General features: G+C 40.8%; 1 protein-coding gene across 14 annotated transcripts in view; it reads right to left on the minus strand.

Moving 5' to 3' along the window:
* The window catches only part of ablim2 (actin binding LIM protein family, member 2), a 69,567-nt gene that overhangs the window by 26,162 nt on the left and 20,650 nt on the right, over positions 1 to 22,755 (minus strand). For all 14 annotated transcript variants that reach the window (XM_024287608.2, XM_024287610.2, XM_024287614.2 and 11 more), the window contains exons 2-8: positions 22,006 to 22,179; positions 8,656 to 8,839; positions 5,904 to 6,016; positions 5,700 to 5,826; positions 4,481 to 4,574; positions 1,220 to 1,307; positions 783 to 841 (exon numbers count right to left, since the gene is read on the minus strand). In XM_024287608.2, the coding sequence (XP_024143376.1) occupies positions 783 to 841; positions 1,220 to 1,307; positions 4,481 to 4,574; positions 5,700 to 5,826; positions 5,904 to 6,016; positions 8,656 to 8,839; positions 22,006 to 22,179 (839 nt within the window). The remainder of the gene's footprint in view (positions 1 to 782; positions 842 to 1,219; positions 1,308 to 4,480; positions 4,575 to 5,699; positions 5,827 to 5,903; positions 6,017 to 8,655; positions 8,840 to 22,005; positions 22,180 to 22,755) is intronic.

A 22,755-nucleotide genomic window follows, 5' to 3' on the forward strand; every position in this document is an offset into this window, starting at 1 on the left:
TGGAATGGTTATTTAAAAAAAAAAAAAAACTACTGAACAGGTTTCTCACCTGAGACTGTCAATAGACTCTGCGCGGCACGCGCTCTCCAGACAGAGCTGTGACGTCACCGCAATGCTCCTTTTTTAGTGAATCAAATAAAAAAATACTTGTTCTCATTCATCGTCGTGTTTTTAATGACTTATCCCGTGAGTTGGTTCGTGAGTTCGCAGCTAGTACTGACGTGTATGCATTAATTGTCGCAAAAAGTGACGTTTAAAAATGCAAATCACCGGTTATTCATGTCCACACGCAGACGCAAAACCGGAGTTTTCCAAAATCTTCACTATGGCCGGAGTTTTCCAACCTCCGGTTTCGTGTGGATGATAGGCCTAAACGTATAGAAATATATTCGTTTTAGCAGTTACCCGGCTACGTGTGGACAAGGCCTCAGAGACCCTTATCCCTGTCGACTAGACACAAACAATCATGAAGGTAAAACTTATTGTCACAAAAAACTACTGCCCCTGTGGAAGCTCCAACTTATTTTCAATGTCTTGAGAAAGAAAGAAAAAAACCTGCTTACATTTTTACAAAGTTGAACTGTTTTGAAATTTGTCCCAAAATCTTCCAGTTACAGGAAGGGAGTTGAGGAGATACAAATACCACGGTTGTATGAATCTCGTAACTGGAGATGTTTATTGATGCTGCATTAAACATGTGTCTGTCTGTCTGCAGCAGACTGCAGACGTTAACTCCTTCATTCTTGTCTGCTGGAGCAACACTGAAATCCTTTCTTCCTCACCTTACTCTTCTCCTCCTGTTTAGCTGCTTGTCTGCATGGAGGATGCCAGATAGAAGATCCTGAAGAACAAACACAAAGGTTATGTTACTGAACGTTTGTGTGTGGAAATGTTAGGTGACTAAAAAAAAAAAAGTTCCCTAAGTCAGTGTTTTCCAACCCTGGTCCTCGGGGCACACTGTCCTGCATGTTTTCCATGTTGCTCTGCTTATGCACACCTGATTCAGCTCATCATCAGGCTCAGCAGAAGCCTGATGATGACGGTCATCAAAGGCAGGTGTGTTTGAGCAGGGTAGTAATAGTTTCAAACATCCCAGAGTGCTTTGGGGTTGTTGAGACATAAATAAGAGAGCTACAGAATAAGAGGAAGAGGTTCTGGATATTTACTGAACATCCACTGAAACGTGCAGTAACTAGAACAGATGTGAAGGAGGCCTTACCTTGCAGATACATTTCTTCACCCTCTGCAAACATCTGTTCACACCGTGCACAGCGAGCACATGTGGGGTGGTAATGCTTTTCTCCAGCCTGTGTCCAGAAAATGAAGAATGCCTCAAACAAATATGTTTCAGTTCTTTAAGAGAACATGCACCTGAAGAACATAATATGTTTTAGTACGTCAGACATGCAGAGCCAAACTGAATCTTCAAAAGTAATGACCACCTGCCATGGATTTCAGCATCTGCTTTACTACATAATAGTGGGATCTCATCATAGTACCATCCCCGTCTTTGAGAGAGCCAGCATTTCCAAACTTTCATTTTTTCTGCATATCATCTTCTGCTGTTTAGAACAGATGAACCCCTCTTTACTTATTCTGTCACAGTCCACACACAACACCAAAGCACAAGCTTTTGATTATTTATTTATACTTTATCAGCTAGGCGGAGGAGAGAGGATGTGATGCTGGAAGACAAAACCTCATGGGAGGACAAGCCCCTGCATGGGATGTACCACCGGACAATAACTGAAGTGGCTGATATCAAGAAGTCCTACCAATGGCTAGAGAGGGCTGGCCTGCAGTACAGCACAGGAGCTCTGATCCTGGCAGTACAGGAACAAGCCCTGAACACCAGAGAGATAAAGGCTCAGATCCACCACACCAGACAAGACCCAAGGTGTAGGGTCATGATAGGTGCATAGTACTGAACTCCACACCAAAATATTTTGGTCAGAGATTTTCTATGGCCTAAGAAAAAATCCTATATTGTTTATACAAGCCTTCTTGTTCATCATCATCCTCATCATCTTTTTCTTCCTTTGGCCTCTTTCGACCCAAATTTGAACATGCACCAAAACAATCCCAAGTTTCCTCAACATCTCCAAGCGTTTTTCAGATGTGATAAGTAAAACCCCCATAAACATGTGTGGCACGCCGAAACAAAAATGAAAGATCATCATGGCAATGACCTTTGACCCACGGATCGCCTGCCATGTGGTGGAGAAGTGTAAAAAACACCCTAAAAGTTGACAGTGTCACCGTAATGAATACATAAGGCTTCTACTACAGACTTTGGACTAAACAAAATTGGTCTGCTTGACCTTTGACCTCATTACGGTGGCGCTCTTGTGTGAGATCACAAAAATGGCACTGAGCAACCACAAACAATTGAAAATGAAAGAAAAGGGTTCAGTAATGTCAACAAGATGGTAACACCCACAGAGTAAACAAAAACTGGTCACTCATCAGTTTTGACAACGATCAGTCTTTCTCTTTTTTTGGATAATTTACATCAAACATATTAAATTTGTTTGATTTGTTTGTGTCAGCATTTCAAGCCCCAAACCTTTCAAACTTCACATGTTTTAATAAAATACAAAGATTGACAAGAATGAATAACAGTAAAAATACAAATCTTTAAGGTACATTAGATCATATTTGTCGACCGGAGGGCCTGAAAGCTTCCATCAACCTGAAGAAAAATCAGTGCTTTTTTTGGCTCCCTCTGGCTAAAGCAGTAACTCTAAATATGTCCCATTCAAATGCTCCATAATCCCAGTTCATTAGCTCTGTGGTTCACAGAACACAGATGCTGGAGTAGATCCTTAAATCTGTGCACCTCAACACGTCTGACAGGAACTCTGCACAGTTCTCTTTAACATGACTCAGCACTAGTGCATTTTAAACCATTTAGAGTGGGCGCCACTTTCAAACCTCAAAGGGGAATCAAAACTGATGCAGAATTTCTAATGAGCACTCTGAATATTGCACTAAATTGCTCATAGCCGGTTTCTTTCTAAAACAAGACATGAAGCAGCAAAGCATAAGACGAGCTTCTGGATCCTTCATATCATGTCAAAATAAAGATTTATGTGCATTCATTAGCATACACTGATCTTCTATACTTTCACTTTATCAAACTAAAATGTGAATGGATTCTACATTCATTCTTATTTACTTGTTAGTTTGTACACGTGTTTAATTTACACTTGATTATCTTGAAGAATCTGGAAAACTGTAGCAGGTATTTCTCTCTGAGTCACACTGGTCAAAGTTTTGGCTAAAGGTGTCCTGATCCATTTTGGGTCAGTGAACTGGATTGTTCACAATGAACCAATAACAAATACGAATCGGATTCTCAAACACAAATTACAATGTCAATCAAATTGTTTTTTAAAATTAATTGCTACACTCCTAGTTTCAAGGAATGTGAATATCTATTTCCTGAAAGTAAAAATCCTCAAAATACTTGGTCTAACACCTCAAATGTAAAACTTTCACAACTATTTCTATAAAAGCATTAAATAATAGCATTAGCAGAGATAGAACAAGTCTTAATTTGCAAGTCTCCAGTCAAGTCTCAAGTCTTTGCATCTCAGTCTTCTTCATCTCAATCTTCTGCTGATAGAGACAGCGGTGAGGCAGCTACAAAGACAATTCACACCTAGTTTATCTGATAACGTGTCAGCAGTGCCGAGCTTTTTCCATGGCCGCCCAGACCCAGAGGAAGGGTTAGGTTAGTCCATGCGACCAACAACAACATTTAGCCTCGGACGCATTGAAAATACGCAGAGCAATGCAGCAATGTGCATCTTATCATGCATTTCCATCCATGTTTGTGCTTGCCATGTAAATATAAGTGAATAACATCTGCCAAATAAATCAATAAAAATAAATCCACAATCTGTCAAAAACATCTATAAACTAAAGGATCCATTGATATGAGCGCGTCATGAAAACTCCTCATCACAGTGATGCTACAGCGACGAGGATGAGAGAAAGTCTTCTTCATTTTTGATGGTCTATGATCACATCTAATCAAAAATATTCTGGAATGCTGAAGCCACAGTACCAAACGTTTCTACATGATTGATTATTACCTCACAGTCATTCTGCACCAAACATTTTATGAGGAAATTACTGCTATTTTTGTGAGACTTTTTAAGTAAACATGGATCATAATGAAATAAAAAAGAGATAAAGTTCTGATGACACTAAATCTTCAGTTTCCAAAACGTTCACACATGATTAATCCTCACTTATTTCCACATGTTAATAGTGAACAGTTTTTTCTAGTTAACAGTTGCACTATTTTTACTTAAAAGAAGGTGAATAGAATAAAAATAGGGACCAACCTGGATCAGTAAATAACATTTTTTTTTCATTTTTAAGAATGTTTTACAAAAGTATTGGATTGAGACTTTGCATCAGTTTCAAAGTCAAAAAATTCTGATTGGTGCATTCCCACTGCGGACCTCACCTCCAAGACTTTGCCAGTGATGTACTTCTTACAGCTCTCACACTTGATGCCAAACATGGCGTGGTAATCTGTCTCACAGTATGGGATTCCATCTCTGTTGGCACAAACGCAGTGTCAGAAACAGCATTGCACGTGTACGTTATCATGAAGACGACAGACCATGAACTGTCCTGCACGCTTGAGCTGAGAGAAAGCAGTGTGTGAGAAGACGGCCAATTCAAAGAACAATACAGAACATTTACTTTTCTCAATCTCAGCTATTAGTTTAGCTATCAGGACTAATATCTTCAGTGGCCAAATTCAGCTTACAGCATTAACACTAGCATTATCACAGGTAATGATATATATCTAGTTCATAATTATGTTAAAAAGTTATGGTTTTAAAGTTTTAAACATGTAGTTCAATAAATGTTTATCGTGGTCGGCCCGCGACCTCAGGTGTGTTTTAGATTTTGGCCCCCTGTGGGATTGAGTTTGACGCTCCTGTTCTAACACCAAGGGTGTTCATTTGTTTAAACCCCTTTAGTAATTTAGGCTAAACTATATTTATATTGGTTATATTTGTATTCTTTTTTGTTGGACCAGACTTAAAGGGGCCCTACCATGATTTTCTTAAGCTTTTCAGAGTGAACCTGAATCTGTTTCCTTGGACGGTCCAGCTGCTCTGACAGATGTGAAAGCTCAGCTGAATCCAAACCTGCTAAAGCTGAAAACAGAGGTTTTTCTTTTCATTCTGGTTAAAGCTTATTTAAGGAAATCTAACTGCAAAACTCAGATTTTTTTTGCTAAAGTGTTAACTGCCCTACAGTATGAGCTCAAATCACAGCAAAGCTCTGTCCACAAAACCGTATGCTAGCTGACCATGCAGAATCCTTTAGCAAATTTAAACAAAGCTCCTTTTGATAATGGAGTAGAAAACAACAAGCAAAATACTTGTGGTAATTCTTTTGCACTGGCACAACATCACAGAATGTAAAAATATTTTGAAAAACTTGACTTCATATGGGCTAAAAACAAAGACAAAAGTTAGCTCAGACAAATGAATAAAAAATGTAGCTAATTAAACACCAACTAAATGAAACTCGGATGTTATTATGAACGTTAATTGGTTGTTATCTGAAAATCCCTCTGCAGAGGTTCCTGAACAAGAACGCAGCTGAAGCCTAGTGAGTGATCTCATGTCAAGCCTAGAGATCAAATTGAACTGAGACAAACTTACTTGCTGATGTACTCTGCATTGAGCACCTTGTTGCACACCTTACACTTGAAACAACCCAGGTGCCAGTGCTTGTCCAGAGCCACGAGAGACTGCTCGTTCTTAAACTCCTTCCCGCAGCCGCAGCAGTCTGTAAAGAGCAGGCTGCTATCAGAGGAAGCATGAAAGCAGTCTGAAGAGGATTCTTAAGCAGAAGCTGGGACTGACTGTGGACAGCCTGTATGGGGGCAGGGCTGTTTGCAGGCAGAGGCTGGGTACACTTCTGACAGATACACTCCTTTCCATTGAATGTCACTCGGTCTCCAGCCGGAAATGGTTGTCTGCAAGAAAACGCAAGACGAGAGGATGAGACGACTGCAAATGCTACGAAAATATCTTTTCCCATACAACAATGACAAGGCATGTCATGATTCAGCCAAGCCACAATTGCATTCACAGTTTTAAAGTCACAATTTCTATTTTTTTTTCTTTTTTTTCTCAACACAATGAATTAAATGTATTTTAAGTCTGTTTTCTTTTTGTCCCTTACATCAAACTGTTTTCCTCCTAACAGAAAAGATTCAATAAAAATAAACAATTATACATAATCCTGAAATGATCACAAATCCTTTCATACTCCATTCATATTGTGCTCCATGTGACGGACCGCTCTGCACCCGCTCAGCGCAACTCCGCCCTCAGTCACTGAGCGCACACTCGTCCGTGCTCGCACTCACGCGCAGCTTACAGAGAGCTAAAGAGAGTTTTAAAAAGAGCACGGCGCCTGGGAGTGAAACAGTGGTGAAGCTGCGTCGTCACCATGACTGTTGTCACGGTAAATCAGTCAAAGTTGGATGAAAACGTAACATTGGAGGGTGAGCAACAAATCTCGGCTTTGCTTGAATTTGTTTTAATAGTTGCGATCGCAACATCACGAAATCCTGGAGGGACTGACTGATGTGAAACTTCTAAATCTGAAGGAGCTGCGAGAATTTCCCAGGAGGGAAGTGCAGATGAAGAACACACAGTCAGTCCAAGACCCCCCCCCCGCCCCCCAACACACACACACAGTAAGCTTTACTGCATGGAGAAATGTCATCTACTCTGCATTTCTAAATTTAGGCACAGACAGAGACAAAGCAGTTCTTAAATTTTCTGCACCGATGAATGCTGACGAGTTTAAATCGTTCTTTAACTGATTCACAATCTTTACATCCTTATTGGTGAACCTTGTCCATACGGTGCTGATAGATGTCAAATCTGGGATCAAATGTATTCAAACCCATTTTTCTAATGTTTCCTTGCCTCCTAGATGCCAGAGAGAAGGCTTCATCCCAAAACGGACAGTTTATTTGTTTTACATCTGCATCACATAGAGAGAATGACACTCCTCCCTACAATCTATTATAAATATGCTCGACAACATGTTAGTGAAGGGTAGCAGTTACACTGTGTAAGTGTAGCTGCAACATGCTGGACACGTGAAATGTCCAGCAAGGGCCCGATCATGCATGACAGCAGAGTTCAACCCCTAACTCAAAAACTCAGCAGGACAAATGTCAGCAGAATCTTCTGCTGAGTCACCCGACATTCTACAGAGTTGTTTTGTGTATTTGTGTGTAAAGTGCAATCACACAAAAGTCAAATGTTTCAACATTCATGCCTGGAAGAGCTCAAAAATGAAAGGTACTTTTCCTAACAAAACAACTAAAAACCTGACTGCTATACTGTCATTAGTCTGTAAACAAACCGAGGAACCCTTCCAGCAGGAGTTCTACCATCCGTGGAGCAGCTGGATGTTACAGCTGCAGCCTGTGGAGGTGGGTGCAGGGGCTCTGTAGCCAGTACAACCGCTAAGCTCCTCAGAGAGGTCAGAATCACAGGACGGGCACATAGACAGGCCAAAAAGGAGCTGACCAACACCCCTGACAGGCCATTGGCTGTGGCTGAAGAGGAGTGACATCACCCGGACAGCAAAAACGACTAAATAACAGCAGAACACGCCTGGTCTTGATCAACCTCAAAAGAGGGTGTATTATGATGAATGGCTGAAACACCCTATGAAGCTGAGGTACACAACTGACGATGCGTCCTGCTGCAGAAATCCTATGGAACTCCAAAAAGCCAAAACTCAGCAGTTGGAGTGGTAAAATGTTAAGGATTTTAACAGCTAGCCCTATCAAAACACGGGTACAGTCAGTGCAAGACTTTTCAAAGTTCCCTGAAGACACAACTCTTTTATATCACAGTCTCAGCGTTTAATAAGACACATGTATTTATTTACAGTTAGTCATATAGTCATTTTTCATTATTGTGTCATTTACAGCTTTACAGTTATTTTAAGTCCGCCCATCAAAGTCAAGGTGTCCTTGGGCAGGAGACTGAGCCCCACATTGCCTCTGGTGGTCATCGGGTGGCGCCCGTGTTCGGCAGTGAGTGGTGTGTGAATGTGTCTGTGACTATAAAGCACTTAGTGCATCGAGGAAGGTAGTAAAGGTAGTATACACCATTTAGCAGTTATAGCTGCATACAGAGAGTTCATGTGTTACAAAAATGTGGCCATTTAGGTTTTTACTTTAAAGAAAATGTTTTGTCTTGGAAGTTTATAACTGGACGGCAAAATGACCTTTACAGCTGTTTTGAAAATGTTGAGATTTTTATGTTTTTTTGCAACTTCCAGATTGGTAAAGTTCATTTGTGTGCAACTTTGAAGCTCTTGTGTGTTTTCTGGCTTGTTTGTGCTGCATCACACTGAGGAACATCTCTTCATCTGAAACTCAAACCTCTAACAAGCTGTTAAATGGTGCTGCTCAGGGAAAGGTCAAGCCATGCTGGAGTTCCAGTTTTGAAGGCTTTTCCTGACATGTTCAGATTTTGTTATTTGAAATTTGATCTCAACCAAAGATGCACATTCTCTGAGTGACCAGCTGAAGGAGCAGACAGAACTAGGTTTTAGGTTTTGCTCCCTGCATCTTCTTACTTGCACGAGGAGCAGACGAAGCAGCGAGGGTGGTAGGTCTTCCCAAGCGCCGACACCACTTCGCCCTCGATAAAGTCTTGACAGCTGAAGCAGCGGGTTCCATACAGCCGCTGGTAGTCCAGAGTGCAGATATATTCACCCTGCCGCACAAAGAAGCCTCCCTGAGCCAGCTCCCCACCACACACTGAAGAACAAGAGGAGAAAGAACAGGTGAAGACGACAGGGGATCCACAGCACAAATACAGAAAACAATCAGCATTGAATTTGGGTTTCAAGTTTTTATTTTTTAATTGACCTTTATTTTACCAGGAAATCCCATTGAGATTAGATCTCTTTTCCAAGGGACATAAATAAAGGCATCAACACAAGAAAAATAAAATACAGTTAAAGTGCCAAACAAAATATGTATTGTCATTTTCACCTAAACCAAAATCCTGCTCTGATCATCTTTTGATTGATTTTCAAACTGTTCTCAGCGGTCTTCTTAAAATGGCGTATATCTCTAAAGCGCTTTTCTACCTTCCTTGAAGGCCCGATGCGCTTTATAGTCACTGTCACACACTGATGGCGGCTCCGCTGCCGAACACTGGCGCCAACCTTCCACCAGACGCATCCGTTTTATCAGGATGATGCTGTTTTTAGCCAAAAAAACAACATAAAAAACATGTCCTCTTCCAGGACAAAGTTCCTGCAGAGTGGCAGGAGTTCATTGGAGATTCACCTCTGAGTAACTCCCAGCCATAAAGGTCTGGAATGAGCCTAACCCTCATTTCCCATCATCCCTTTGTTTACAGTCTCCCCCATAGCTTACAGTCTCTCAAACCCTCAACTAAGCCTTAGCGGTGCAACAAAAATAGCGAGAATTATAATTTTTAACCAGCTAGTTTCTGATCTAGATTCCAGCTCAGACCAGGAAAACAAAGTTCATCATGGATCTATTTGTGCATGGTTGGATCTGAATGGAGCGGAGCAGGGAGAATTGGCCTGCTGATGTAGGTCCTACGTCACACATACAACATTTTCCAACAGCAATTTTCACCTGCTCTTGATTCACCACAACTTGAATAAAGAAATACTCAGACAGTTTTAATCTGAATTTTCTTTCTATATGTCCTCCATCACCAGAAAGAAGCTACAAGAAGCTGTTAAAAACACCATAGTCATCTTTACTGAGCTTGTCATGAAGACAAGAAAAGAAAAGAAAAGAAAAGCAGTTGGTCTTCACTTAGACTTAACTTCTTTAAGTTAAGACTAAATAGAGAATATTTTACCAGCAAGAAAAACATTTAGCTTTATGTTAGAAATCATTGTGAAGACAGACAGGTTTGTGGTCCTAAGCTGTACATGCTCTTGTGGTAGCCATTGACACATTTACCTAAAACATGGTCTGCCCACTGATTACTGATGGGTCTTTGCAAAAATCTGCCTTCAAAAAGACACAAATAGAACATAAAGAGGTTGAAAAGTCCAGCAGCACCAAGATGCTTTCCAGCTTGGGTTGGAGCAGATACTGTAGAGCAGGGGTATTCAAATCCAGGCCTCGAGGGCCGGTGTCCTACATGTTTTCCAACCAACCTTCCATTGAAGCTCCTTATCTGCTGTTCCAGGATCAGGTATGTTTAGCCAATAAGGAGCTTCAATGGAAGGTTGGTTGGAAAACATGTAGGACACCGGGCCTCGAGGCCTGGATTTGAATACCCCTGCTGTAGAGGGTCACAGGGAGACGTATACTTTACTTGGTTTAGGAAATACAAGAAAGGGAAAGTACATTCTGAACTGAAGGCCATGTGCATAAATCTCCCTCTCAGCTTCGAATTGGCCAATCACAGAGCACCACTGACCAAGCAATATTGAAGTAACAGCCTGCTTCTGGAAATTTGACCCAAATCCCACATAGAAATTGAGGGTTTTTTGTGAAGACACAGGATGGCATAAGCCCAGCGTGTCTGTGACCTCAAGAAACTTTGTTAGAAGACAAAATGTCTTGTTGATTTAGGGGTAAAAAAATATGAGAGGAAATTCAAAAGTCAGTAGTAAAAAATGAAATTTCCATCTAGAATTCTGGAGGAATACAAAGTCATATGAGTTTGTTTTCAAAAGGCACAATGCCACAGGGCCAGCCCACAGGTGTCTTCTGGTCCTGGAGTTGAGCTTCTATTTGTCCTTCTAAGGCAGTGTTCCTCATTCCAGGTCCTCAAGAGCCGCCACCCTGCCTGTTTTCCAGATTTCATTCTGATTGAATGAACACACCTGGTCCAGGTAATCAGCAGCAAGCAGTATACAAAGAGCTGGAAAACAGGCAGGGTAGCGGCTCTCGAGGACCTGGAATGAGGAACACTATTCTAAGGGCTCTACTGCGTTTATTTTAAGCGACTAAGTAAGGAGATGACTGAATTCATCTGGTTGGTATTATCCATGTCAAATCTGGTGAAAGAGTTGAGGTCATTGGGAAGAGAGGTGGAGCTGCTGCCTGAGATCTGGATGGGTTTCTGGCAGTGGCGGTCCGTGGATTTCAGAGCTGAGGAATGGAGCAATTCCATCAGAAATTGATCATTTAAATGGACTGAATTCACTACTCTTTTATTTAGTCTGTTTAGTTTTTAACTATTGTTCATATTTTATGACTAATTTTCTGCATCTTTAAAATTACCTGCATGAAGCCCAATGAGGCAAATTTCCTTTGTGATTTTGGGCTATATAAATAAAATTGAATTGAATTGAACTACAATTGCACATATTGTAAAAACAAACTCTGCAAGTCTCTTCCCACTGCATTAACAGCTGCACAACTGACAACTTATTAACTTGAAAGGAGCTCCTGAAATCTCTGGGTTCAATGAGGGTGATAAACTCTAGTTTTTCACGGACTTGAAACCTGTTTTTTGTCTGGCATTTGATATTGTCCGAAATCCTGCGGTGAAGCGGTCAGTACAGTAATGACTCACTGCAGCTCAATGCGTTCAGAGCAGCCGTGGTGCGTTCAGTTCTCATTCTGGTCCCTTTGTCGCTCATCATTGTCATAAAACTCTGTTCCCCTTACCAGACAGAACTGCTAAAGGCTGAAAGTGGTGGGCCAATCCTTTTCCTGCTGAGAGGATCGCTAGCTTCAGGGTTGGTCCGCCTTTTTTGACAATGTTCAATCTGTCTTAAAAATTACTTACGCATTCAATCAGCAACTAAATCGACCTTTTTTTTCCAATTCAAACAACTGTATTTATCCCTGAGGGGCAATTCTTTGTTAAGGTGCAGAGAGTGCCTTCGATCAACCTTCAAGTTACACATCCATCCATCCATCCATCCATCTTCTTAACCGCTTCTTCCCTTTCGGGGTCACGGGGGTGCCGGAGCCTATCCCGGCTACTGATGGGCGAAGGCGGGGTACACCCTGGACAGGTCGCCAGTCTGTCTCAGGGCCTCAATCACACACACATTCACTCTCACATCCACACCTAGGGACAATTTAGAGTCACCAATTAACCTATGAAGCATGTTTTTGGACGGTGGGAGGAAGCCGGAGTCCCCGGTGAAAACCCACGCATGCACGGGGAGAACATGCAAACTCCACACAGAAAGGTCCCAGCCGGGATTTGAACCGGGGCCTTCTCGCTGTGAGGCAAGAGCGCTAACCACTGCTCCACTGCGCCACCGTGCAGCCCCAAGTTACACATGATAATAATAATAATAATAAAACGGAGAAAAACTTTACAATTCTATTCCTCAATTTCCCTCAATATGTCAGAGGTCTTATGTTGAATAATAAAGAAATTATATATAAAAAAAGAAAAAGATAGAATAAAAATAAAAATAGTACACAAATGACATAAAGTGACGTAGTGTGTTTGTGATCATTTAAACTTCTCCACCTTCTTCTATTGTTAACTACACAACAGCAAGCGATTCAAACAAAAATCAAGAGCAGCTACTGCCCATGGAATGAAGAACAGAACAAGTTAGCTTTTGGTAGCACGAGCTTTGACCATCCAATCAACTGTCATCTTCTGTCCACATGAAGCTACAGAGACTTAACTCAAAATCTGATCCGTTCACATTTCTGTGGTCAAATCAGCATCACTGGATTTTTGGTGTGAGTTTCATCCAATACTTACGGTAGCAGGACTGAGAACGCTGGAAAATCTCCACCAGACTCCACGGAGCTTCTTGATGTGACCACGGAAATGTGAACGGCGGCTCATTTGACCGCAGTTGGAAAGGATTGTAAATCAATGAAAGAGCATTTTGATGTTAGCTTTCATTATTTTATCAAGAACTCTGAGAAACCAATGATTGAATGTATTGATCACAGTCAATAAACATTGGAGAATTAGCTAAAAGAGTCTTTGGTGAACTGGAAGGAGAAAGAATCAGGATTTTGGAGGAAGTTCTGTCCATGAAGATCTTCACTTCCTCGTCCCAGCTGACATCTGGATCAGAACCATACGGCTGGACATTACCCAGATTGATGGATGTTTTTATGAAGATTTACACTAGCGAGACACTTATTTGTGACTTTACTTTTCTCAGATTAGGTTCCAAACTTAACTCATAAAAAGTCTTGACATTTGGAAGCTAAACTAAACAGCATCAATGAGTCAGGATTTTAGACTTTGGTTTTTGTATAAAAAAAAAACACAAAAAGTAATAAGTTAGAAGTCAGGCTTTTCCATTTTCTTATGAAAGCAACTCTGAAAAGTTCTAAATAGTGTTCTGTTCAGGATGAGGGGCTTAGGTAAGCGGATCCTGATAGACCCTTTAGATTATTTTCTCTAACCTGTGGTAAGCTTGTCCTGTCTGTGCTGCTGACCTCTAGGCCGGGTCACCTTTGTAAAAGATCTTTATCTCAGCGGGTTTTCCACCTGGTTAAATAAAGGTTAAAATAAAAAAAATGAAGTGCAGGTAACACTGAAAGAGACTGGCTGAGTTTTTGTGAGGTTTAGAACAAAACATGTCAGGGACTCGCAACCACCACACTCAGCACAGCAACAGGGTGACATCACATTGCTGCCCTGCCCTCATGGGAAAGCCTTGTGTTTTTACTCCTGAAGCAAGAAAAAACCTCTGGCTGCCCTTTCCTCTCATTCTTTGTTTTTGGAAAGAGAAACAGGGAAGATAAATGATGTTGAGGAACATTCTCTAAAAAGTCCAACTCCCATTACCAGCCTGCTGAAACCCGTGGCAGTGTGATGCTGCTCAAATGCACAAGAGGGGAGTAGCAGGAATGTGAGATGACATCATGTACCGCCGGTGAAAACCGTGGCTCAGCTTTGCTCGTCAAAACAAGCAGTCCGCCAAGTGGTAGAGTGTCTGCCCTGTGACTGACAGGTTGAGGGTTCAAATCCACAGTGGAGTCAGACTCCGAAAATGGGACCTGATGCCTCCCTGCTTGACACTCAGCTTTAAGATAAAAAAAATCAGATAAAAATACATTTCATACCTCCATGAGTGAGTCAACTAGTGGGGCTTTAATTCTAACTTCCTTGATGGTGAAGATACTGTATGCGACATCAAACCTCTTCCTACAGGATTTCAAGTAAAAAAAAAAACTGCTCCACAAATCCACTTCCCACAATCTACCAAAACCTCAGCTTTTGCACCCTTTTGTGCCTCCTGTGAAGCTTGTTTTCAACAGCATTTCACATTTTTATCAAGCCCAACCAGAGAACACCGCTGGAACAAGACAGTGTTTTCTCAGGAAGAGCATTGATAGACTTTCCAGCACGCCCACATCCCGCTGACATGTTAGGGAATTGGTCAACAATGAGAGAGGAAAAAGGCTTCTAGGGAAAACACCAACAATGAGGAAGTGGATGGAAGGATACGAAAAAAGACAAACAGATGAGCTGATGGATAGACGAGCAAAAAGACAGAAGATTGGATGACAGTAAATGAGAATGAAGGGCTCTACGAGTGCTTTTGTTTTAATGACTAAGGCATTAGAGGTTCCACCAAGTACCGTCTGCTCACTGCTTGCATATATTTCTCTAAAATTTGAATGTCCTTTATGAGCTGTAGATTTATGTGCCCAATATTGTATTTCCCTAATGAGTTAATAGGTGGTTTGTTGGCTGACCGAGACCACGGATTGGTTGCAAAGGGAAGGATGGGATGTGAGTTTCTGTGTGAACTGCACAGGAAGACAAATACTTCTTCAGTCTTTCTGAAGGAAAAGGTCATGGCCTGCCCCCCCGCACTGACTGTTCATTCTTCCTGTTTGTCATGTTTTAATCTTTAACTCACACCAGGCACTGAGAAGGTAGAGGCTGAAGAAACTCAGCAGAGAAGATTTACAATTTGACTTCATCTGATACAAAAGTTATGTTTTCCAAGCACACTTTCAGACATTAAAGTTGAGCAGATTTTAAAAGTAAACAGAATTAAGGCTTTCACTTCAGAATTTGGGAGACGGCAGAGTTAATCTGTAACATACTGAACCACACACGTGACAGTAAAGCCATGTCAAACACCTCACTCGGAGTGTCCTTAACATTCAGCTGTCATGCATGCCAGGACAGTAAGATGGCTGACTTTAGTGAATGAGATTCGATCCTCTACCAACAAATGTTTTCTGTCTCGTTCATAATCCTTGTGTTTTGCGAAAAAAAAGGAAAAAAACTCCAGCAGATGTCAGTTTAATATTACATTTCAAGACAGCAACAGTAAATGTTTTCCTGGAAAATATTTGTCAGAAAAATAGAACTTCTTTTTGTTGGCTGATGTTATTCACACATATTTATGGTTGACCAGCACAAAAACCTATAAGTAATATAAGTAATATGAGGCACTGCACTGTCAAACATTCAAGGCTGAATGTTGTTGGTCACACACATTTCAAATGAGTGTTAAAGTCTCATTAGTTGTCAGAGACACAGGTGAGTGAGATGTGTTCTCTGCCTGTGGCACATCCTTTGGAGGAGCGATGAGTTGCAGACACAGTTTAATCTGACTCAGGGACCGTTTGGTGTGTTTAACCCTAACGGTTATCCTAACCTTAACCCTTCCTTCAGATCCAGGTCCAACAGCTGAGAAACAGATCAGAGCTGAATGCCTCTTGTGCTGGAAAGATTTGAATATTACAATTAAGGATTATAAATCTTCTGACATGTGAGGAGTATATTTGTATAAACACCTTTTGTATTTGAGAGAAACTTGATTTATAATAGATATGTTTCTATTAGGGCCGGGAATTTATTACAAATAATTAACCAATTAATCAGTTAATTATTATTTAGTTATTAAACTGCACGGTGGTGCAGTGGTTAGCGGTCTTGCTTCACAGCATGAAGGCCCCGGTTCAAGTTTCTGCTGGGGGATCTGAAAAACATCAACTGGGACCTCTCTGTGTGGAGTTTGCATGTTCTCCCCGTGCATGCGTGGGTTTTCACCGGGGACTCCGGCTTCCTCCCACCGTCCAAAAACATGCTTCATAGGTTCATTGGTGACTCTAAATTGCCCCTAGGTGTGGATGTGAGAGTGAATGGGTGTGTGATTGAGGCCCTGTGACAGACTGGAGACCTGTCCAGGGTGAACCCCGCCTTCACCCATCAGCAGCCGGGATAGGCTCCAGCACCCCGCGACCCCGAAAGGGACAAAGCGGTCAGGAAGATGGATGGATGGATGAATGAATGAATGACTGATTAATCGCAAATCTGGAAAAAATTAATTGCGATTAATCAACAATATTTTTTTGTTACAGTATTTGCCAGCAACTTACCTGCAAATAATCATATTATGAAATCACACATAAAATTGCACATTTAGAACATTTAGTTTTAACCCTTTGGAACCTAGGGTCTAAAGTTTTTGTCTATATTTGAATTGTATGTATTTTCAATTTTAAAAACTACCTGCTGCTTGTTTGGTATTATTTTAATCAGCACAACCTCTCCTATGTGACACTAATTTTGTTTCATATTTTTTCCATGTTGTATTCACACACTAGACATAAAATTATGCAAAAATAGAAAATTACATCTGGAAAAATGGGATTTATTTTGCTTTGCAATCCCCAAAAATGTTTAACAATCTGTTTTTACAATGAAAGTTTAAGTCTAATTTTATAAAAACAACAAGAATAAAATTTGCAAACAAACTAATCATGTTTTTGAAGGAAAATACTAAATATCCAGGCTAAAGACACACCAGAAGCACCAAAAATAAGAATTTCTCTCCTGTCTATTTTACATTTTTCCTGGAATTCTGTTTTTCTTTTTCCCCTTTTTTTCCAGCTTATTCCATATTTTTCTCATTAACTTTCTTTATTATGCTTGTGAAAAATAACAAAACACCTTTTTTAGATAAGTTTGATCCAGCTGGATTTCAGGCGGGTTGCTCTCATGTGGGGGGTGTCTGTCTTCTCTGATTAGTTTACTTCTCGCGGTGTCGGGGGGCAGGACTTTCACGAAAAACCGCAGAGTTTCCTCAGTTTTTAGACAATGCCGGTGCTCATTATTGTGGAAAATTCATGACTGTCCCCATCCCAAAAAAACAAAAATGGTTGGTTTCCTCTTTGGATTTCTCATAGCAGACAGCTGCGTTTTCAGATTTTTAAATGAATGAATAGCTATGTTTTATTAATCGAGTGCGTTAACGCGTCAACATTCACAGCCCTATTTTCTATACATTTTTGTTGGATAAGATAAAAAAAGGAGAGAGAAGGACGATGGAGACGAGGAGAAAAAGCGGGTTAAAGAAGGTGGAGGATGACTAAAAAGTAGAAGGGGTAGAATCCCACAGCAACAAGTCGCTCGAGGTTTATCCTCATTACCATCAAAAGGTCTCACCCTCTGGACTCAAATATTACAAACGTCTTCACACACATACACGTCGACAAGTACACTAGGGGTGCAACAGATCCCAGATGATCTGTGATCCATACTGATCACCAGTTCAGCAGACGTGTACCGTAGGTCCCCCACTTTCTGCCGCACATCATTTAAATCTACTTTTTGATTTAAATATGCATTCACCGTCTTTAACAAGGTTCACACCGGCCGCGTCGACTCTCGTTTGATGCTTTCAATGAAAATTCTTTGTGAATGCACATCAACCCTAATCTCAGGCTTCTGCACCCAGAACTCTGACATTCACACTTTGCTACACACGACCAGGCTCTGATATTGCTCGCCTTTTTTGTTGCACTGCTATTGTTGAGGTTGAGGTGCTGAGGGGCTGTAAGCTAGCAGGAGAGCATGTAAACAAGGAATCATGAAAAGGTGAAAACGTGTTTTAGATTTTGTGGGAAAACGGCATAAATAATAAAAGAATAATGGGAAGGATTTTACGCGATTGGTACGGAACTTTAAGCTCTAAACAAATCCATACAGGCCAAGTTCTGACCTCTGCCTTCTTCTACAGTTGAATATTTAAGTGATTACACAACTCAGATTGTATCCATCTCCATGACAGCAGAGGGTGTGACATCTGTACGTGTTCTCCCCATTTCCAGGGCCTCAGCGGATGAGATCATGACTCAGCTAATAGGATTCAGCTGCAGAGAATGGAACGTGTTGAAGCTACACAAGCTTGTTAAGATACCACACAACAAGGTCTGACTGATTCTGATCTTCCCCAGCTCAAATTCACCTTCCTATAATCCCTGTCAGCATCATGAGGTTCCTGCAGAGCTTGATGATGAGCTGAATCTAGTATGTTTAAGTAAAATGGAAAACATGCAGGGCATTCCCCTTGGTTCACTTTTAAAAAAACTGCTCAAATATCTAAGCTTCCTTTTATCACATTGTTGACGTTGTTTATTTATTTGTTTTTTAAATCTCTGTAAGTCTTTTCTGTCTGCTCTCTAACTTGTGGGGGAATATTCCATTGCTACAGAGGGATGGGGGAGTTTGAAACACTTTCACGGGAGCAGTCTTGTGCCACTTCGGGGATTTGTGTTTTTTTTACAGAATTAAATTATAATGGGCATATTTTTAAGTGGGGCCTTCAGGGTGTAAAAGCATAATATATGAAGAAGATTTTTGGGCTGTGGGGGTCATCCAGAGTGCCTGGAGAAAGCCCATGCATGCACGAGAAGAACATGCAAACTCCAGACAGAAAGATTTGAACCAGATCCTTCTCACTGTGCGGTGAGCGTGCTCACCACTACTCCACAGGGCAGTCCTGTGTTTTTGTTTCTTCTTATTAAATACTAAGTAGCATAAAAAGAGGACCTTTAGTTATAAATATATTTATTACAACTAAAAGTAAGGTTAGACAAGTTTTTGTGATTGTTTACAAAAATAAATAATAAAGCACTTTTACAATAATAATACGCAAAACAACCTTTCTATTTTTAGGGATATAATAATATATTTCTTAATTTTCTTGAAGAACATTTTTATGTTTAAAATGAGCGTTTTCTGCTCTGAGATGCAGGGATGCAGATTCATGTGGAGAAGAAACCATCAGCCTCAAAAGTGTGAAGGAGTCAGATCAGGAACACCACAACACCACTGCAGATCTCTTTCTCGAATCATGGGTGGAGGTGACCTTCAAACGTTTCAAAGGGACTCTCATGGTATGTGTCTAAGAGGGTTAAATATAGGCGACATGTGCTCTGAGGGAGTGACCCTCTAGCATAGCTTTTGTTGTACTGTCCCTCTTCATCCACACCTGGAAGCGTGGATGCTCAGGGGCTTATCTCCCTCCCAACCCTGGAAGCGCTTTCTACTGCATGCACATATTGATTTTATAAAATGAAAGTGCAGGTAGGATGAGGACAGTTTGAGGGAATAAAAAGACAAGTGAAGGGATCGGGGCTCAGTTAAAAGCAACCTTTTCTGCTGTGATTTAAAGACGATTTCAGAGAACAATCAGCAGGAGAGATCTGCTTTCGTTCCTATCCAGATGCAATGAATGGGATTTTCCTATAAAAGGGCACTCCTAATGAATACTTGTCAACATGTTTTCTGATCTAATCTACTTTCATTTCATAAAAAGACAACTGCATTAGATTACTCTAATTTGATTGTAAAATTAAAATTACTCTGTTCTCACAAGAAATAAAAGTAAAAATCAGAACATTACTTAAATGTTCCAGTCAGGAAACACAAAAAACTAAGCCACAGTTGACACACAAATATAGCATTCTTCTAAAACATCTCAGCTTTGCAGACAGCTCCCATGAAAATGAAACTTGCATCTAAAAAGCATAAAATCCTCACAAACTTAAAGCTAAGATGTGTTTAGTTTTTTTAAATTTTACACAGCGTGAGACCAAAGTCAGCAGCTACTCAATGACTAGACTCAGTGAAAAAAATTAGATGCCAACTCCATAGAGTACAATCAATTTCTCAGAATAATTGAAAAATACATAGAAATGTATTTAGCTGCAGTTTGTACAGTTTTCTAACACCCCAAACATTTGGCAACTTAAATGAATTTAATTTGAAATAAATACATAAAATACAATTTTTATCAAGACACAGACTAAATTCAAAAATATATTAGAACAAGTGTTTAATCACATGGGATGTTTACATGCCTATCATTAATCATCAGACGTTCACTGGCAGTAATCAGAGCTCAGCACACGCTGCTTCAACCATGCCAAACAGGGGAGCAGAAGGGTGTGGGTCCACAGACAGAATGTCTGCAGGTCAGATCAAACTCCACCGAGCTGTCCACATGCCAGTGACCCATGTGGTTGCTTAGCAACTCCTGTGTTTGTTGGAAACAACAGCAGTCGGACACAGGACTCATAGTTGGGCCACAAGCACACACTACGGTTTCACGAGCAGAGAAAAAAAGGAAAAGAGCTGACCCACAGTCACACACACATGCAGAGTCACACACACATGGACACCCCCACACACATGCACACCCCCACCCACATCCACAGTCACACACACATGCACACTCCCACACACATGCAGAGTCACACACACATGCACACTCCCACACACATGCACACCCCCACCCACATCCACAGTCACACACACATGCACACTCCATCATCACATTTCAAGCTTCTAACATGTGCATTAACCCATGCAGAAATACACGCACAGGAAATACCACCATCCTCCACATGACAACTAGTTTATCACCTGTCAGGGATATTTCAGTAGCTGGAAGATGACTGGGTAATGATCCTCTGTTTTTCAGTGCCAAATTATACCCTTCACTTAGCAAATACATAAAGGTACTTATGATTACTATCTTGTTAGGAACTTGTCTGTGCTTTGGGATATTAATAGAATAACCTTAAGGTTCAGATTATTTTCAAACTAAAGGACAACATGAAGTACAGCATTCCTTTGCTATATCCCAGTTCACCTTTCGCACTCTCACTGTTTTGTAGATTTTTTCACAGCAACTTTGTACATTTTTTTTCTCCATTGAACACTGTTCTACATCCTGGTTGGCTGTTGACCTTGTCAATCAATACTTTCTGTACTCTGTCTCATGTACAGAGACGCAGCATGTACAGCTTTCCAGAGTTACAGGCCAGAAACTTTGGTGTCGTGATAGACACAGACCTATATTTTGACAAACATTAAGGCAGCCACACAATCAGCCTACTATCATCTCAGAAATATCTCAAGGATTAAAGATCTGATGTCTAAACAGGGGTATAAATATGTATAAATATGTACACTGTATTACCAAAAGTATTGTCCCATCTGCCTTGACTCTCATATAAACTGAAGTCCATCCCATTCTTAACCCATAGAGTTCAGTATGATGCTGGTCCTCCTCCAGGAGCTATCCCAGCTTCAACTCTTCTGGAAGACTGACCACAGGTACACAAGTGTTTTTCTAGGAATTCTGGACCATTCTTCCAGAACCCCATTGGTCAGGTCACTGATGTTGGTGGAGAAGGTCTGGTCTCAGTCTCTGCTCTAATTCATCCAAAGGTGTTCTATGGGGTTCAGGTCAGGACTCTGTGCAGGTCAGTCCAAGTCAGACTCTGTCCTCCATGTCTGTATGGAGCTTGCTTTGTGCTCTGGTCACAGTCATGTTGGAAGAAAGAGCCGCTCCAAACTGTTCCTCCAAGGTTGGGAGCATGGAATATTCCAAAAATGTTTTGGTATCCTGAAGAGTCAGAGTTCCTTTCACTATATTTCTGACAACCATATGCTTGGCCAGTTCTGGTGTTTGATAAATATTTACTACTGAGTAATTTAGGGTATTATGCCACATGTTGATGTTATTAATCCTTTCAAAAAATGTAAAAATAACGAGATTGTTGTTTTATCCTTTAAAATCCTTAAGTTTAAAGTTGGTTTACTTTGTTTCCCTCCTTCATTCCAAGAAGAGATTCACTTTCTTCTTCTTCTTTCTATCACATGACGTGTCTAAACAAATAACCGGCTTCACATGAGTCTGTGGAGTTGAGATCTCAGTGCCACATACCTTTGCAGACAAAGCACTTGATGTGGAAGTGTTTGTTCTGAACTCGCAGAGCCTCCCCTTTGCAGGGCTTTCTGCAGTTCTGACAGGGGATAGGTCCTCCTCCTGCGCCTCCTCCCTGCTTCAGTTTCTGCTTCTGCTGCTCCGGAAGGCCGTGGATGGCCTGCTGCTGAAAAACTGCAGGAAACAAAAGCAGGCAAGAGGTTTGTCAACATTTCAAAATAAATGTGACGATTTATTTCTTTATTTAAAAACTGATTCATTTTTAAAATCAGTTTTTTTTATGAAAAATTCAAATAACAAAGCTGTTGTTATAAAATGTTAATGTCTATTTAATAGTGCTGACAGTGTCACTATGCTCTTCTTCACGTGTCTCTATTTGCATAATTAGACTTCTGACCTAAAAACTAGTTATGGTGATACAAAAAGAACTACTTTTTGGTGTAACAAGACTCAGTCTCACCAAGAATAATGCAGCTTCAAGACCACAAGGGAAAACAGAATAAAGGACCGCAGGCTAGCTTGTAGTCATGACTGTAGTATCACCAGTTACATTTGATTTACATAAACATACTAAATACAGCTGTTCCAGGAATGTTTTATATGGTGATGAGAGAATATCAAGTCCTGATAAATCATAAGTATAACCAGGACATCATAACACTCACTGTGCTGCATGTCCAAATGCTGCTGTCATGTCCTCCACACCACAACTCCAACTCAAATCTGGTCCATCACGACCAGATTTTTTGC

Source organism: Oryzias melastigma, linkage group LG18 (assembly GCF_002922805.2).
Source record: "Oryzias melastigma strain HK-1 linkage group LG18, ASM292280v2, whole genome shotgun sequence".
In the NCBI taxonomy this organism is placed as follows: Eukaryota; Metazoa; Chordata; class Actinopteri; order Beloniformes; family Adrianichthyidae; genus Oryzias; species Oryzias melastigma.